We start from the raw sequence: 18,050 nt of genomic DNA, 5'->3' as shown, positions 1-18,050 counted from the left end.
GACTCACCTCCCTGTTTTGCCCAAAGGCGAGCACTCCTCCTGCGAGTACTCAGGTCTCTCCTTCTCTCAAACCTCAGTCTCTGCAGCTTGGGAGACGTCGGTGGGTTACTAGACCCAGAGGCCACCTCAGCCTCCCCTGACCCAACCGGTGATGGAGCAGCTGTAAGTGATGGCCCAGCTGGAGGCAACGAGGTCATCCCCACATCTGGAGCCAGGGCAGGCTCAGGCCCCAGACTCGGCCCAGCTGGTGCTTGTTGCAGGGGAACCTGTGCAGACTGGGGCTCTTCAGGATCAGGCCCCAGACTTGGTTCAGATGATGCCTGAGGCAGAGGATCCGGTGCGGACTGAGACTTCTGGTTCCGAGTTCAAGCCCGAGTCCCAGGGCATCACACTAGGGCTGCTTCGCAGGGTTGGCGCATAGCCGGAGGTACAGCTGGGAGGCCAGGCAATGTCCTGCTGGCATTATCCAAGGGCGTGGGCACTCGGTTGCATACCCTCCAACATTTCTCCGATGAGAATAGGGAAGTCCCAGGCCATAATGATAATTTTCCTCTTTATACCCCACTCGTCTGACTGGATTGCCCCAGCCACTCTGGGCGGCTTCCGACATATATAAAAGCATAATAAAACATCAAGCATTTTAAAAGAAGCCTTCCCTCTACAGGATTGCCTTCAGGCGGCTCAGGGGTTGGGTAACTTTATGTCTTCCAACATTTCTCCAAGGAAAATAGGGCCATCCTAAGGAAAAGCAGGACATTCTGGGGTCAGATCAGAAACCAGGAGAGCTTCTCTAAATCAGGGACGTCCCTGGAAAGGAGGGACACTTGAGGGGGTCTGCAGTTGCTCTCCAATTTCCCCCCACCCCAGTGCCCAAATGCTGGCATTGGCTACAAGGATTTTATGATGGCAGAATGGGAGTCTCTTTTATGCAAACCTGTACTCCCCCCACACACACACCATAACATATAACATCTGTAAAACACATTCTTATGACGTGACTCACAAGTTACGAGATCCACAAACCCTTGGATTTTGGTGTTCTGGAGATTCATTTATTTATTTTATTTGTCTGTTTCATAAAATTTATACACCACTCGGATGTTGAAAAGAAAAGCCTTCAGGGCAGTTTACAAAAAGATAAAAACAAGAAGATTTACAATACTTTAAAACACACGAAGACTTAAATGGATCAAAATTCACTCCAGCATTTCTAAGCACCTGGGCTGGCTTGTCTCAGCAAGGATGTTTTTAGCTGGTGGCAGAAAGGATACAGTGAAGGCGGCAGAAAGGATACAATGAAGTTTCAAATTTGTGAATGAAATAAAGCTCCCGCGTTCTCCCGCAAAGGTGTCTTTGTGCCAGACCTAATTTGCTGGTCAGTTCACCCCATAAGGGCGACACGCCACCCTCTCTTGTCCCAAGCGTCCAAGTTTGCACCATTCAAGTCCTTCACATATGCTGCCACTAAGCAAAACCCAGCTGATGGCTCATCTGCCAAGCCCTCGTTCTCATTTCAATGCAGATTTGGGAATGCCAGCTCTGGAGACTTCATGACATGTGTGATTTTACTTCTCTCATTAGACGCTTGCTCCTCCAAATTGGCAGCCCCGGGGGCATGTCCACCATAGGTGCCTAACCAGCCTCACTCACTCCCCAGACCTGCGCCAGCACAGAGATGAAGCACAGCAGACCCACAACTTATGTGTGATCTACTTGCACAATTGCAGCTCTGTGTGACTGTCAGGAAAATAAATAAAGGGAGGGACGGAAAACCATTGAAAGGGACCATCTGAGATCTTGCAATGACCCCACAAGATCTCATGGGATCTTCACAAAGCCCAGTAAGGGAGGGATGGTCACGCACGAGAGACTGGTTCTGTTGGGTCTTCCTGACTTTGTGCAATTTTCCCTTGGCACTCAGACCCCCAGCAGGTTGCTCCTGCACAAGTTTTGGGGCTACTTTATGCTTATGTGTATGTTGTTGTTTAGTCATTTAGTCGTGTCCGACTCTTCGTGACCCCCTGGACCAGAGCACGCCAGGCACTCCTGTCTTCCACTGCCTCCCGCAGTTTGGTCAAACTCATGCTGTTAGATTCGAGAACACTGTCCCACCATCTCGACCTCTGTCGTCCCCTTCTCCTTGTGCCCTCCATCTTTCCCAACATCAGGGTCTTTTCCAGGGAGTCTTCTCTTCTCCTGAGGTGGCCAAAGTCTTGGAGCCTCAGCTTCAGGATCTGTCCTTCCAGTGAACACTCAGGGCTGATTTCCTGAAGAATGGAGAGGTTTAACCCATGGGACTCTCAAGAGTCTCCTCCAGCACCATAATTCAAAAGCATCAATTCTTCGGCAATCAGCCTTCTTTATGGTCCAGCTCTCACTTCCATACACCACTACTGGGAAAACCAGAGCTTTAACGGACCTTTGTCGGCAAGGTGATATCTCTGCTTTTGAAGATGCTGCCTTTTGCGTAAATGAAAGCTTAACTCTCTCTCTCTCTCTCTCTCTCTCTCCGACTGTCTCCAGCTGGCGGGTCGTACTACATGATCTCCCGCTCACTCGGCCCTGAGTTTGGGGGCGCTGTGGGGCTCTGCTTCTACCTGGGTACCACTTTTGCAGGTGCCATGTACATCCTGGGCACCATCGAGATTCTGCTGGTGAGTGGGACCTATGCTGCATATGTGGTGGACATGCAAAAAAGAATAAGGAATTCTGGGATGAAATATATATGGAACTTTAAAAAATGTTTAAGGTTTTGTTTATATATATAAATAAAACAGAGGCGTTCCTTCTTGGAATATTAGGTCCTGACATACCAAAGACTGTAAGGGAGCTATTTTCATACGTGACAGTGGCCACAAGAATTTTAATAGCAACAAATTGGAGAGGAGGAAAAATACCATCAAAGTCGGAGTGGCAGCAAAAATGAATGGAATACGCAGAGCTGGCTAAGCTTTCAGGAAAAATAAGAGACCATGCAGACCAAGTATTTTTTTTTTAAATAAATTGTGGTTTATTTATTTAAAAGTTACATTAAAGATTGTAATAGCATGAAGTCTGTGGCAGCCTTTGAATAGCTTCTGTAGTCTACTGAATAAGTTTAAGAAAGTACAATATCTTTAATAAGTAATTATTAAAAGAAGAGATGAATACAGTGGTACCTCGGGTTACATATGCTTCAGGTTACATACACTTCAGGTTACAGACTCTGCTAACCCAGAAATAGTGCTTCAGGTTAAGAACTTCGCTTCAGGCTGAGAACAGAAATTGTACTCTGGCGGTGCAGCGGCAGCAGGAGGCCCCATTAGCTAAAGTGGTGGTTCGGGTTAAGAACAGTTTCAGGTTAAGAACGGACCTCCAGAACGAATTAAGTTCTTAACCCGAGGTACTACTGTAGTGCACTAGTTAAATACACACTTAAATCTATATGGAATTGGTGGGAAGTCGTTAGAACCAAAAGAAGACTGTGAAAAAATGTAACAGATTTTGATAATTATTATTATTATTGATAACTTTTATTTTGTGTTATGTTTTTAAAAGTTCAAGAAAGCAATTTTAAAAGAGAGAGAGAGAGATTCTGCTGGTGAGTGGGGGCAGGCGGCAGGCAGACTGACAGCAGCGAGGGCGGGCGTGGTGGGGGTCCCTGAAGCCCCTTGGCCTTCACTGGGTGGGGGGAAATCCATTTTAAAAGTGTCTTGTTTAACCCCCGCCAGGCCAATTTTCAAGTCCTTCTGACCTGCCTTCCTTCTTATCCCTCTGTGGGACTTGTTTCCCGCTGCCAAACCATAACTCTTCTCACACAGGCAGATCCTTGTGTTGCAGTTCAGATCATGCTCAAGGCGGCTTGCAGAGTGAAAAATTGCACAACTGCAACACAACAAAAGTAGTCATAAACAATAAATACAACAATTGAAAGTGCACAACCAAACTGAACAATTTCCACACGATGTAAAATAACGATACAAAAAGCCGACTTTGGCAACAACACGCCAGCCCGGGAAGAGTGAATCTGGAGGGAAAGAAAGTCTAACAAAGTTCTGATTTCCCCCCTGATGACTTCAGTGTTCCCCCCTCCCCATTTTTCAAATATCAAATTCTTTCCAAAAATAAAATCTCTTTGCCGCTGCCCTAAGGAGCTCTTGTGCAATGCAGCCTTGTTCTCAAAGCAGAACAACCTCGGAATACCTGAGTGGCTCCTGGCATGGCGGCTGGATTTGCAAAGAGCGGCTTCTGGGTTTCATTTTGGTCCACAGAAAGCAGAGAGTCCGGATGGAACTCGATGGCTCTTGGGGTCCCTTCCGACTCTGCGATTCCATGAAAAGAGATTCTTTAAGAAAATACAATGCAGCCCCTGCCTTGGAAGAGAAAAGGAGTTCATGAAAGACTCCCTTCGAAGGAACCAGAAATAGATATATTTTTAAAAGCAAACATAAATAATGACACTGGATCCTGAGGCGGAAGAATAGCTGTCCCGTCTCCCTTTTTTTCTTTTAGAAGATGTAAGCAAAAAGCTTAAGTGACCTGATATCTCATCTCCGTATCCTTCATTTGCTCTCTCCGGCATAATATCCTGCTTGTTTTTCCCGCTTGTGCTTTTGTCTCCCTGCAAAAGGGAGACTATAATGAAGCTGGGGGTGTTTTGGATGCAAAGCTTGTCCCTGTCGGCTCAAAGGACTTTTGCAGATGCAAGGCCCCCCCCCCCCGCAAGACCCCCCTCCCTTTCTGGGGAAGGAGGGAGAGTCAGCCAGCGGAGGATGAGGCTGGAGAAACCCACTCCCCAGTCACATCTCGGGGCTTCACGACACTCTTCTCAGGAAACATTTGCAATCAAAATTAAACCACCATGGAAAATCCTACCAGCAAAAGGAGCAGCGGCCTCTGCCTTTAGAAAGCCGCAGCCGTGCCCCATCCTTTTCCAAGAGGAGCCCCTCGCATATTTCCAAGTCCCACTGCTCAGCGCCAGAGTTCATTGTTCCCAATTTCTAGGTGCAAATGGGATCGTTTATGTCACCCTCTCACCCAAGCTCTTGCTAAAGAGGCCATTTCAGCACTTATCACATATACTAAATAACTTGCGTTTCCAAGATGCTCGAGTGTGGAATTATGCCTCCGCCGTGAAGATATGTGAACTGACAATCCGTAGCATATATCCTTTCACAGATTAATTATCACCCTGAGATTGGGGAGCTGTCATCCACGTTAAAAGCATTAAAATGAGCCGGGGTAATTTAATCTCCTTTTGGTGCAATAAGCTCATCTGCGTCTGTGGGCTCCCAGAACCCTTTCTGCAGCTTGTGAGAGGGGTGTCCCCCTCCCCGCTGGTTTGCAAGATGCACAGCCGTGCCCTCATTTGACCCAAGCGAGGACAGAGCCCCCCCCCCAGCCCCATGAAGCCTCTCCAAAGCGTTCCCCACGGCCCCCTGTGCCAAGACACCCCCACCTCCAGCTGGGCCCACCCCTCACCCTTCTGGGGGGCTGCTTGGTCCACTTCTGAGACCTGGCATGAGAGGTGCCCGGAGGGCTGCCCCACTGAAGGCAGAGCCAGCTTGGTTTTTGTGCTGCTCCAGATTCAAAGTGGAAGAAAAAAGATTCCAACAGAACATCAGGAAGAACTTTGGGGGTCAAGAGGAAGGGACTCCCCTGGAAGGTGGCCAACTCTCCTTCCTTGGAGGTTTCTAAGGCGAGGTGGGGGGGGGGTCGTCTGCCAGGGATTCATTAGCTGTGATTCCTGCATTGCAAGAGGTTGGAGTGGACCAAATCAATGATTAATAATAATAATAAGGTAGAGCAACTCCCCTAGGAGGAAAGGGGCAGCATTGGGGACTGTGCAGTTGGTGGGGGGCAGGGGCTATGGGTTTGTTCTTGTTTTATGATGTGTTTTTTGTTTTCATATTGTATTTTAATGTTGTGAACCCTGCTAAGATCTACAGGTGAAGCAGTAATGCTAATAATAAAACTAATAATAGTTTAGAGAAAAGGCAAGTAAGAGGTGACATAATAGAAGTTTATAAAATTATGCACGGCACAGAAAAACTCCCCCCCCCCAACACTAGAACTCATGGGAATCCAATGAAACTGAATGTTGGAGTCCGTCACGCAGTGGGTAAACTGTGGAACTCCCTGCCACAGGAGGCAGTCACGGCCAGCAAGACAAGTTCATGGAGGAAAAAGTTACCGAGGGCTCCTAGCCAGGATGGCTCTGCTCTGCCTCCACAGTCAGAGGCAGCTGGAAGCCACAGGAGGGGAGAGTTGCTCTGGTGCTCGGATCCTGCTCCTTGGTTTCCCATGATGGGCGTCTGTTTGGCTGCTGTGAGAACCACATGCTGGACTCGGTGGGGCCCCCTTGGCCTGATCCAGCAGCTCGCCATGTCCCTGGGGCCATTTCCAACCCCACAAGGTTGTGATTCTGAGGGTAGGTGGCCCTGCCTTCCTCTGAGTTGGGTCTCCTACCTGTTGGGATGCGTCCGGGGAGATGGGGGCAATTGGCAGCCCTCAGCTGGCTCCAGCCACCGGCCGGTTCTTGGAATAGCATCAAAACTGCGACTCAAGCCTCAGAGACCGTTAGAGACTGAGCACGCAGGCCAGCAGAGATAATAACTCTTTGCAACAGAAGTAGCAGACAGAGGCATATTTACAAGCATTTATTCAGCATTAGGACAAAGGGAAAACATGTCTGCTCCCCTTCGTGTCCAAGCACAAAGCAGAAGCAATACACAAACGGAAGTTCCCGGCAAGCTGTGCTGGAATGGAAACAGACATGTGCCATACAACAGCTCCACACATCTGTTCTAAAAGTGGAGGGGAACTATATCCTAACCCTTCCTTCCTCTCCGCCAGGCCTACATCTTCCCCCCGATGGCCATCTTCAAGGCCGAGGACGCCAGTGGAGAAGCGGCTGCCATGCTCAACAACATGCGTGTCTACGGGACATGTGTGCTCACCTGCATGGCCACCGTGGTCTTTGTGGGCGTCAAGTACGTCAACAAGTTCGCCCTGGTCTTCCTGGGCTGCGTCATCCTCTCCATCCTGGCCATCTACGCCGGAGTCATCAAGTCGGCCTTTGACCCGCCCAGCTTCCCGTAAGTGCCAACGAGGAAGAACCCCCAGCCAGCCCACACCAAACAGGGGCCTCCGTTTCTTTTTTTAATATAATTTATTATTATTTTCCCAAATTTTACAAATTCTTCGGAAACACCATCCAAACCTATCTCTCATATCCCTTGACTCTCCATCCACTTCCATGGTCTTCTTTCGTTCCCTTATAAAGCTGTTGTGTTACTTCTCTTTTATCCATTACATGCATTAATTCTAAATTATTAAACCGCAAATTCTCATACTTCAAATCCTGCATGCATTTTAACACAACCATGTTATTTTTTTCAAAATATTTCCATCCTGTTCCATCTTTCCCCCCGTTTGGTTCCCTGATTCTCAGTTAGTCTCTCCATCCCAGCATATATCCCATCATCTTCCTAAGCCAGCCTTCTTTCGTGGGAACTTCTTTGTTCCATTTTAGCGCAGAGTCATAAACTATTTCTGCCGCTGTCATAGCAAACAGAAACAAATGAAACCATTCTCTGGTCTGACGATACCTAGCAGAAAGGCCTGGGGTTTCTTGGGAATACTCATTTTAAAGTATAAATACCTGAAGGACTATTGTATTTTAATATTTCATTGGAAGCCGCCCAGAGTGACTGGGGAAACCCAGCCAGATGGGTGGGGTATTATTATTATTATTATTATTATTATTAATGATGATGTCTAAAGTGGGAGGAGTGTGTGTCTCCATTTCAATACAGCCATACCTCATGTTACGTTTGCTTCAGGTTGCACGTTTTCAGGTTACGTCCCACGGCAACCCGGAAGTACCGGAAAGTACCGGAAAGTACCGGAAAGGGTTACTTCCGGGTTTTGCCGCTCGTGCATGCGCAGATGCGCAAAATGACGTCATGCACATACGCAGAACCGACAAATTGTGACCTGCGCATGCACAGGCTGCATTCTGCTCATGTTGTGAACGGGCCTCCGGAACGGATCCCGTTTGCAGCCAGAGGTACCCCTGGACTCTCCTTCCCACTGGGCTCTCTACAATTCTATAACCCAGTCCATCAGTAATCCCTCCTCTCCTTTGGGTGGGGAAGGGGCAAGAACCTGCCGGGCGGCCCCTCAGGCCAGGAGGCAGCGAAGAGGTGACCCTTCTCCCCTTCTCCCCTCCCCCAGGATCTGCCTGCTGGGCAACCGGACTCTGTCCCGCGACGGCTTTGACATCTGCACCAAGGTGGTCCAGGAGGGCAACGAGACCATCGGCTCCCAGCTCTGGGGGCTCTTCTGCTCCTCCCGCTTCCTCAACGCCTCCTGCGACGAGTACTTCGCCCTCAACAACGTCACCGAGATCCAGGGCATCCCGGGAGCCGCTTCCGGCCTCATCCAAGGTAGGAGGGCTCTCAGTGGTGTCACTGGGGATCAAACAGGGAGCCCCAAAAGCCACAGGGAACCTGGGCAGATGGGCAGATGTGGAGAGTTTTGACCAAACGTGATCCACCTGGAGCAGGAACCAGCACGCCACTCTAGTATCCCTGCCAAGAAAACTCCATGGACAAAGACAACAGGCATATAAAAGTTATGACGCTGGAAGATGAGCCCCTCAGGTCGGAAGGCGTCCAACATGCTACTGGGGAAGAGCGGAGGACAAGTACAAGTAGATCCAGAGCTGATGAAGCGGCTGGGCCAAAGCCGAAAGGACGCTCAGTGGCGGATATGCATGGAAGCGAAAGGAAAGTCCAATGCTGTAAAGGAAAATATTGCATAGGAACCTGGAATGTAAGAACCATGAACCTTGGTAAGTTGGATGTGGTAAGAAATATCAACAACCTCAGATATGCAGATGACACAACCTTGATGGCAGAAAGTGAGGAGGAATTAAAAAACCTTTTATTGAGGGCGAAAGAGGAGAGCACAAAATATGGTCTGAAGCTCAACATCAAAAAAATGAAGATAAAGGCCACTGGTCCCATCACCTCCTGGCAAATAGAAGGGGAGGAAATGGAGGCAGTGAGAGATTTTACTTTCTTGGGCTCCATGATCACTGCAGATGGTGACAGCAGCCACGAAATTAAGAGACGCCTGCTTCTTGGGAGGAAAGCAATGACAAACCTAGACAGCATCTTAAAAAGCAGACATCACCTTGCCAACAAAGGTCCGTATAGTTAAAGCCATGGTTTTCCCAGTAGTGATGTATGGAAGTGAGAGCTGGACCATAAAGAAGGCTGATCGCCGAAGAATTGATGCTTTTGAATTATGGTGCTGGAGGAGACTCTTGAGAGTCCCATGGACTGCAAGAAGATCAAACGCATCCATTCTTAAGGAAATCAACCCAGAGTGCTCACTGGAAGGACAGATCGTGAAGCTGAGGCTCCAGTACTTTGGCCACCTCATGAGAAGAGAAGACTCACTGGAAAAGACCCTGATGTTGGGAAAGATGGAGGGCACAAGGAGAAGGGGACGACAGAGGACGAGATGGTTAGACAGTGTTCTCGAAGCTACAAACATGAATCTGACCAAACTGCGGGTGGCAGTGGAAGACAGGAGTGCCTGGCGTGCTCTGGTCCATGGGGTCACGAAGAGTCGGACACGACTGAACGACTAAACACACATTCATTTATGGCCTGAACATCCCCCCTTTTCCTCCAAGGAGCTCAAGGGGGCGTTTTCTCCCCCTCCTCGTTTAATCCCTGTGAGGTAGGCTAAGCTGAGTGGTGGTGACTGGCCCCCAAGGGCACCCCCAGGGAATTTCTTGGCCAAGTGGAGATCAATCGATCAATCAATCCTTTTATTTGTATGTTGCCTTTCCAATGTGAAAACTATGCTCAAGGCGGCTTACAATGTATTAAAAAAAATTAAATAACCACAAACATAAAAGCAGTTATAAATAATAAAGAAAACTTCAAAAAGCACACAACCAAATTGAACAATTTCCACATAAATCCAAAATAAAGATACAAAAATATTGTATCATCTGCAACAATACCCCCTCCAACAAAAACCCCTCAGAAATGCCCCAACGCAAGACGAATAAATGAGCTGTCAGCATGGATCAATCAGGATTCGAACCTTGATCTCCCAGGTCCTAATCCATCACTCTAACCACTACACCAACACCGGCTCTCTGCTTTCCCGCGGCTGTGTCTCCGGGATGTGGAGGGTGGCGCAGTTCATTTCTGGTGCCCCCTAAAACCCTAGAGTGCTGTGGGGCAGAGGCCCTTCCCTGACCTGCTGGCAGGTGAGTTGCCCAGAGGGGGAGGGGCAAGGGGGCACGGAGGGGGGCAGAGGCCTCAGACTGGCTCTGGGGGCAGGACTAGTGGCATTTCTGGCAAGAAGGCGGAGAGGGACCGTGCCAGTTGTGCGGTGCCCAAACCCAGCCCAAGGTGGTGGGCTTGGCGGTGGGTTGGGGGGCCTTCCTCCACAGGTGTAGAGGGTGGGGCCACCCCCTGGGGATGGCAGCCACTCACCCGCCCCGCTTCATGGCGTCTCCCCCCGCAGAAAACCTCTGGAGCACCTACCTGCCCAAAGGGGTGATCATTGAGAAGTCTGGGATGACCTCGGCGGCCGCTGCAGATCCCCTCCTAGACATGGACCAGCCCTACGTCTTCAGCGACATGACCTCCTACTTCACCCTCCTGGTGGGCATCTACTTCCCCTCAGTCACAGGTAATGGACTCTGTTTGGGGGGGATGCACCCGGGTGCAGGTGGGGCAGAGTCTCTGGGGCACAGGTGAGGAGGGTGCCTGGGGACGGAGCGGGTCTCAGGTGCTGAGCGCTTCCTCCAGCTCTCACTTGTCCCACCTGCCAGGCATGACTTTTAGGAGGCCATATGGGGCTGGGGAAGTTTGGGGCTGGGCGTCATTGATCCCACCTCTCTACTTTCTACCCCCCAACACAATAAATGGAGCCCTGGACCTCGGGCCATTTTGATGATGCCCCCCTTTACCCCAGGGGCAGGTGAGGATTGAGAAGCACAGCAGCCCCCAACACCCAGTTCAGAGGCTGGGAGGGGGTCTGCTTCATGAGCCCCCAGGCACCGGGAAGGACAGGGAAGGGCTCATCCCGCAGCCCACTCCTCAAGTCCTGGGGCAAAGGTCAGGGGTCGGCGTCCCTGTCGATTTCAGCTTCTCTTTTGTCCCATGTGAGGCTCAATCCTCCATGGTTCAGCAGGAGTTTGTGGGGTGGGGTTCTTTTAAAAGCAAAAAAACCCACCATGAAAACTGATTAGCATTTCAGTACACACTTTCGCTAACACACATTTTTTTTGCGTGCATTTTCCTCTGACACAATGCATTTCTAAAATATTCGCCAGCCTATGCATTGCATATGCTTTCCCGGAATAGACACAGTTTTGTGCAGCTTATTTGGTTGCAGAAGGGCATTGCAAAGTTCAGGGAAAGGTGGCTCTCAAAGGAGGGCTGAGTTTCGGTCAGCAGATTGTTTTGGAATGTGCAGATGAGGCTGCTTCCCTTTAGCACTTGAATTGAGCCCAATTCCTCTCTCCCCACATCCTTCAAGGGGCCAAGATCCCAGACACGGCAGCCTCTTCCTCTCGTGCCCCTCACGAAACCCCTTTTTATTTGGGTTGGGGGCAGTGCTCTGTCCTGCAAAGCTTCCACAGAGGGAGCCCTCACAGCAGCCCCGGTCCTGGCCTGACCTTGTTACAAACAAGCACCCTCATGTGCAGCTCATTAACCACTACAGCTGGCACTAATTGGGCCACGATAACGAGAGGAAGGGATCTCACATCTGCACCCGAGAGGGACGCTGGCGGGGGGCTCAGCTGGGCACCAGAATCGGAAGCCCCCCCTGCCCCCTCCCACCTGCCAATCAGCCCCTTCCTCTTCAAGCATCCTTTTTGAGGATGCAGGAGATGCTCCCCAATGAGGAGACCTTCTCCTCTCACCTGGAATACGGTGTCCAGTGGTGAGTTTGGAAAAGTGTTTAGCTTGACAAAGAGGAGCCTAGGAGGAGAGATGATAAATACCTGAAGGGCTGTCATATGGAAGAGAGAGCAAGCTTGTTTTCTCCTGCTCTGGAGGGCAGGACTCGAACCCATGGCTTCCAGTTACAAGAAAGGAGATTCCAGGCAAACCTTAGGGAAAACTTTCTGATGGTGATAGAGCTGTTTTGACTGGGGAAAAGACTCCCTGGGAAGGTGGGGGGGGCTCTCCTTCCTTGGAGGTTTCAAAACAGAGACTCGGGGGCCATCTGTTGGGGATTCCTGAGCTGTGTTTTCTGCATTGCAGGGGGTTGGTCTAGATGACCCTGGGGGGTCCCTTCCAACTGACCTTTTCCTCCCTCTTCCCCAGGGATCATGGCTGGTTCCAACAGGTCTGGAGACCTGCGTGACGCTCAGAAGTCCATCCCCACGGGCACCATCCTCGCCATCGCCACCACGTCCGCAGTCTGTATCCTTTGCCTCCGGGGGGGGGGGCCTGCCCCTCTTCCCAGAGGGAGGTGGCGGCCCTGGAGAACCGGGCTGGCCGGTCCTGCGCCCCTCTGCTGTCGGCAGGCCCAGATGGGGCTCAGGCAGGTGATAGAGGTCATACCTGTGTGTCCAGTTCAGGGGCTGCTGGATTGATGCCCCCGAGCGAGACCCCACCCCCCAAAAACCCCTGTCTCTGTGTCACACACACATATTGCCCCCTGGGCACATGTTGGGCCAGGAGCCTCTAAGCCCATTTTGGAGGGGCTGCCTCCATCTATGGGGACGGGACGTTTGCCTTGCCCCACGTGAGCCCACCTGACCCCTTTGATCTGCACAATCAGCGCTGCTGCAGCTGCCGCGTAAATATCCCTTCTGCATGTGTAAGAATGCGCCCTTTGGAACTCCCTGCTAATTGATACCAGGCAGGCAATTTTGGGGGGCCAACTAAAAGCATTTTTCTTTAGACAAGCTCAGTTAGAAAGTTAACATGTGTTTTAATCTGTTTTTGGTCTGTTGTCATTTTCGCTTTCCAAAAAAAATCTTTAAACGTTGCTGTTAATTTTTCTCGCTACTGTTTTCTCTTTGTAAACCGCTTTGAGGTGGTGCCTGTTTTTCCAGTGAAGCGGCGTATAAATTTTATGAAAAAAGCAAATAATAAATAGGTGCCTTCCAGGTGTTCCCTTTGAGTCTCTTCTTGCCTTCAGACCAGCCCTCCTCTTTTGCCTCTTTGGGACGCCGACCCAAAGACAAGGGAGGAAGAGCTCCCACGTCAAGAAGGAAGACAGCAAGCGGCCCCAATGGCAGCACAGAATCATGGGGTCGTCTAGTGGGAAGGGGCCCCAAAGGTCATCTAGCCCAACCCCCCCCCCACAATGCAGGAACTGCAGCTAAATAATCTCGGACAGGCCACCCCTCTCACCAAAAACCACCCTTCTGTCTCCCCCCTGCCCCCTGCCAGCACTTGCCCTGATTCCCCCTGGCCTGGTCCCAGGGCGGGGGGGGGGGTTAATCCTTCAGGACCAGGCAGAGCTTCCAGCCGTCCCAGCTGCCTCCTTCCTTAACGCCCCCACAGACATCAGCTCCGTCATCCTCTTTGGCGCTTGCATCGAGGGCGTCGTGCTCCGGGACAAGTGAGTATTCTTCTCTCTCTGGGCTGGGGGACCCCTGGCCTCCTGGCATATATGATGATGATGATGATGATGATGATGATAATAATAATACAGTGGACGCTCGGGTTGCAAACATGATCTGTGTGGGATGCACGTTCGCAACCCGCAGTGTTCGCAATCCACAGCGGCACGTCTGCGCACAGGCAGGTTGCGATTCGGTGCTTCTGCGCATGTGCAAAGCGCAATTTAGTGCTTCTGCGCATGTGTGACCGCCGAAACCCAGAAGTAACCCATTCTGGTACTTCCGGGTTTTGGCTGCCCATAACCCAAAAAAACACAACCTGAAGCGTCTGTAACCTGAGGTATGACTGTAATAATAATTTATAAAATGGTAATACCAGGCCTCGGGTTGATTAAACATTCTGCAGCCTCCTTAAACAGGTCTGTGGCGGGGTATTGTTTTTTGCTATTGTTGTGGGACATGCAAGGATCTTAAGATAATATGGTTATGTTTTCAAACTTGCGTCCTCTTGTTGCAAACTGTCCTGTGGTCTTTGGCATATAAATGCATATGCCACCCTCCATCGAGAAAAGGTTTGCGGCGTAAAAAAAAAAAAAAATGTGCCACATAAAGAGCATAAGCAAAGCAGGGCAGTGGCCTTGAGAGGGACCCCCTGCTAAGCCCTTGGAAGACAGAAAGCTCTGCGCCCCGTGCAGCCCCCCCCCCGCCCTGCCAAGGGACCCCTCCCGCTTCCCTGCTCTCTCCGCCCGGCTGGATGCCGGCCTCGGCTGCTGCCTGTGGTGCTGAGCTCCCTCCTGGCAGCTGGGATTCAGCTGCCCTTCCCCTATCTAGGCCACCCAAGGTGCTGCTGCAGCCGCCACTGACATTTTTGGGTCATAATACTAATGGCTTTATTCCCTATGCAAATACCGAGGCACCTGGTCACGGAGGGCCACCAGCTCATGTAGGGCCATACGGAACCTTTGCAAGGATGGGAGATGCAGCTGGAGAATGCTTTACTTTATTTATTTCAAAAATCTTGATGATTTGCAAAGGGAATCTTTGTGCTTTCCTCTCCTGCTTTGCGGCTGTGCTGTGTCCTTTTCCTTTTCGCTTTCGTCCTTCCAGGCTGAGACACTTTGTGGGTTAAGTCTTTGATTCCTTCTGTTTCGTCACGCTTGCACTTTAGGTTTGTTAGCAAATCAATAAAATAAAATAAAAATGGAAATAAAATTAGGACTAATAAGCCTTGCAAGGTTGGCACAGCTATGGTGGCTGCCAGGAAAGAAGGGACTTCTTGCCCTGAGCCGAACTCATCCAGGGGTCCCTGCTGGCCTCAAGGGGAGAAGCAGCCCCCCCTTTCCCAACGCTGCTGCCCTCTGAGATGAAGAGGGAGCCAAGAGAGGGCTCTCCTGCCCACTTCCTTGCCAACTGCAACACAACAGCCCTGCAGGGCTGCCAGTGGGTCTTACTCTCTGCCAGCTGCTGCCAGCTCCCTCCCACTGACACCCCTTGTGAGTTACTCAGAGAGTAAAGGCAGCCCAGGCTGTCGCTGAGTCTCCCCAGACCTCAGGAGAGTGTGCCAGCCACTTCCAGCCCTAAGCTTCCAGTAGCCCAAATGCCAAGCATCTGGGCACAGGGAGGGGGCATTCTGAGACCCATCACACACAATCCAGCAGTCAAATGAAGGAACATTTTTCAGAATAGAAGTGTGTGGGGAGCCAGTAGAAGGTCCGTGTAGACTCTGAAATAAACCTGAGCTCTGTGGCTCTAAATCTGGACTGATCCTGCCCATTCCACAACAATGTAGGGGTTCCAATTTACTGCATCCCTGGAGTTGGAGGGAACCCGATGCCAAGGCCACTTGGATTGTTGAAGTCTCCCTCCCTTCCCCTGGGAGGGTGAGCCCTGGCTCTGTCTGGCCAGGAAGAGTCCAAGCTAGTTGGTCCAATCCTGCATGTTCCTTAGTCCCTTGGAGAAAGGGCGGAGCAGGTGGAGCCTTTCTTCACACCCTCACAAGGGTCCCCTTTTAAGCGGGACATCCCGGATCACAGGAGCCAATCCTGGCTTCTGTCTGGATCCCAGAATGTCCTGTTTCTGGCCTGGCGCAAGTCGAGAGCTGGAATTCTGGCCCAAAAGACGCTCACTCTGGAGCAAGTGAGCAGGAAGCGCTGGCAAACCCTTCCTGACATCCCGATTTTGGGGACGGAAATGTTGGGAGGGCTGTGCTTCTACACAGGCTTTGGGGGTGTCAGTTATGGCAACCTCTGGCCTCTTTGGGCCCAGAAGGTGCCCAGCAGGGATCAAGACTAGATCGCTTTGCTCCCGATCCAGAAGCTACAGTTAGTGCAGAATGCTGCAGCACAACTGCTGACAGGAAGGAGGCCTTGTCAGCATGCAAGACCTCTGCCTGCAAATCTGCACTATCAGGCTCGTTTGCTATCAGGCCAAGTCGAAACCGTTAGTATATAAAGCCCTTTGCAACCTGGGCCCCGTTTACCTGTGAGATCACCCCGATACATGCCCCCTTGACTTCTTTGATCTGCGGAAGTGGCTCTCCCAGAGGTGCCTCATAATATCCGTTCTGCATTTTTAAGGAACTGATCCTTTAGGGTGGCAGCACCTAACCCTTGGAACTCCCTGCCTCTTGATACCAGGCAGGTGCCTTCACTGCTCTCTTTTCGATGCCTGCTCAGAGCATGTTGGTTTGGACAAGCCTGTCCAGTTGCTTAGAAAGTTGGTGCCAGTTTCATTCTGTTTTTAGTCCCTTGTTATTTTCACTTCTTGGAAATTCTTCTTACAGATTATTTTATTGCTTTATCTTTTTTGTAAACTGCTTTGAGGGTTATCTTTTTACAATCAATCAGTGTGCAAATTTTATAAAACAAAGCCAGAGGAGGCAGTTCTGCTCTGTGATGTGGGATGGGGCTCAGAGCAGCAGAGGGCAGGCGAGGTGACCAGCTGATCCATTGAGTTTACTTACGTGCCGCTTTGCCCACGAGGTGCTGGGCCCAAAAGCAGCTCTCAGAAAACCGCAAAAGCACAGAACCGTAGAATCAGAACACCGAAACCCAAAGCACTGAAGATGCAACTGTGCAGAACGCAGAGCTTGCCAATCCACTCAGCCCTGCCCCTTTGCCCCTCCAGGTTTGGCGAGGCCGTGAGCGGGAACCTGGTGGTGGGCACCCTGGCCTGGCCCTCCCCCTGGGTCATTGTCTTTGGGTCCTTCTTCTCCACCTGCGGAGCTGGGCTGCAGAGCCTGACGGGGGCCCCTCGCCTGCTGCAGGCCATCTCTCGCGACGGCATCGTCCCCTTTCTGCGGGTAAGTGCCTGCCTGGGGGGGAGGGAGGAGCGTGGCCACAGCGCGGGGGGGGGGGACGGTCAGGAAGACCCTTCCTGGGGCAGTCAAGGATGAGTTGTGGTGAAGGGTTTTTTTGGGCAGGGGTGTTGGTGAGGACCCTGCCCCCTCCTGCAGAATACAGAAGTGGCCCATGGGGGGTCTTCTTCCCTCCTACACTTGTGGCCTCAGGTCACTCTGTGCCCCCCCCCCCCAGGGGGGGCTGGGATCTGCAGAGCTGGAACTTCTGCAACTGTCACATGATGCTAACTCCGCCCTCTTGGGAACTCCCTTTCACTGCCCTCTTATGGGCTAGAAATGTTTTTGTCCCGGCGCACTTTCCAGGCTCGTAACTTTAACCCATAATCTTGAGAAGTGGTTTTAATAAGTATGCATGTTTTCTACTCTTTATTATATATGTGTATCTCTATAATGTACCTTTAATGTTTGTTTCTAATTGGCCTTTTAAATAACTGCTTCAGACTGTTTATTGCAACCGACGTAGAGAGGTCTTGTTTCTTAGTAGCAGGAAAAGGGGGGACGGGCACAGTGCTTGGATGGTCAGACCAGCACCTGGGGGAGAGACCTGGGTTCAAATCCCGCCCCCGCCCCTGGGCATGAAGCTCACCAGGAGGGTCAGTCCTTGGGGGCCAGTCCCCGCCTCACAGCCTAGCCCCCCTCTCAGGGTTGTTGAGGGGATTAACATGCAGAATCCTGCAGGCCCCCTTGAGCTCCTTGGAGAAGCAGGTGGGACAGAGATGCAACTGGTTTTGATCCTGGCCTGGCCCCCCTGTCTGACTGGGCCTGATGTGCTGCGCGTGTGTCTGTGCTGGTGAAGCCGGCCTGGGTGTGGGTTGTGGGCCCCCCAGTTTCTCAGCGCACTCGGCGCACTTAGTGAGCCACATCTGCGCAAATCCAAGCTGACAGCCGACAGGGACTTGCGGCTAATTTTAAACTCCCTCCTCAGCTGCCTCTTTTGCAGTCGTCACTTGAGGGACGAGCCATGCTGGGGAACGGGAGGAGGCGTCGGCTTTCCTGCCCCCACTCCTGCGCCCCTCTCTCTCGCACACACACGGGCACAGACACATGCACATGCCTGTGTGCACACACAGCAAGAGGTTGGTCGGACCCTCC

The 18,050-nt window shown here is 51.2% G+C and overlaps 1 protein-coding gene across 3 annotated transcripts in view; it reads left to right on the top strand.

The window, feature by feature from the left end:
* Positions 1–18,050, top strand: part of SLC12A5 (solute carrier family 12 member 5) — a 177,384-nt gene that overhangs the window by 67,755 nt on the left and 91,579 nt on the right. For all 3 annotated transcript variants that reach the window (XR_014512827.1, XM_083447283.1, XM_083447284.1), the window contains exons 6-12: positions 2,524–2,654; positions 6,835–7,076; positions 8,218–8,429; positions 10,537–10,704; positions 12,351–12,449; positions 13,542–13,599; positions 16,727–16,901. Coding sequence is in view for 2 of the 3 variants with exons in the window: in XM_083447283.1 (XP_083303409.1) it covers positions 2,524–2,654; positions 6,835–7,076; positions 8,218–8,429; positions 10,537–10,704; positions 12,351–12,449; positions 13,542–13,599; positions 16,727–16,901 (1,085 nt within the window). In the remaining variant the exon portion in view is untranslated. The remainder of the gene's footprint in view (positions 1–2,523; positions 2,655–6,834; positions 7,077–8,217; positions 8,430–10,536; positions 10,705–12,350; positions 12,450–13,541; positions 13,600–16,726; positions 16,902–18,050) is intronic.

This window comes from Podarcis tiliguerta, assembly GCF_965153285.1.
Source record: "Podarcis tiliguerta genome assembly, chromosome: 6".
In the NCBI taxonomy this organism is placed as follows: domain Eukaryota; kingdom Metazoa; phylum Chordata; class Lepidosauria; order Squamata; family Lacertidae; genus Podarcis; species Podarcis tiliguerta.
Note: the sequence above shows the minus strand (reverse complement) of the source record. Positions and strands in the feature narration are given on the sequence as shown.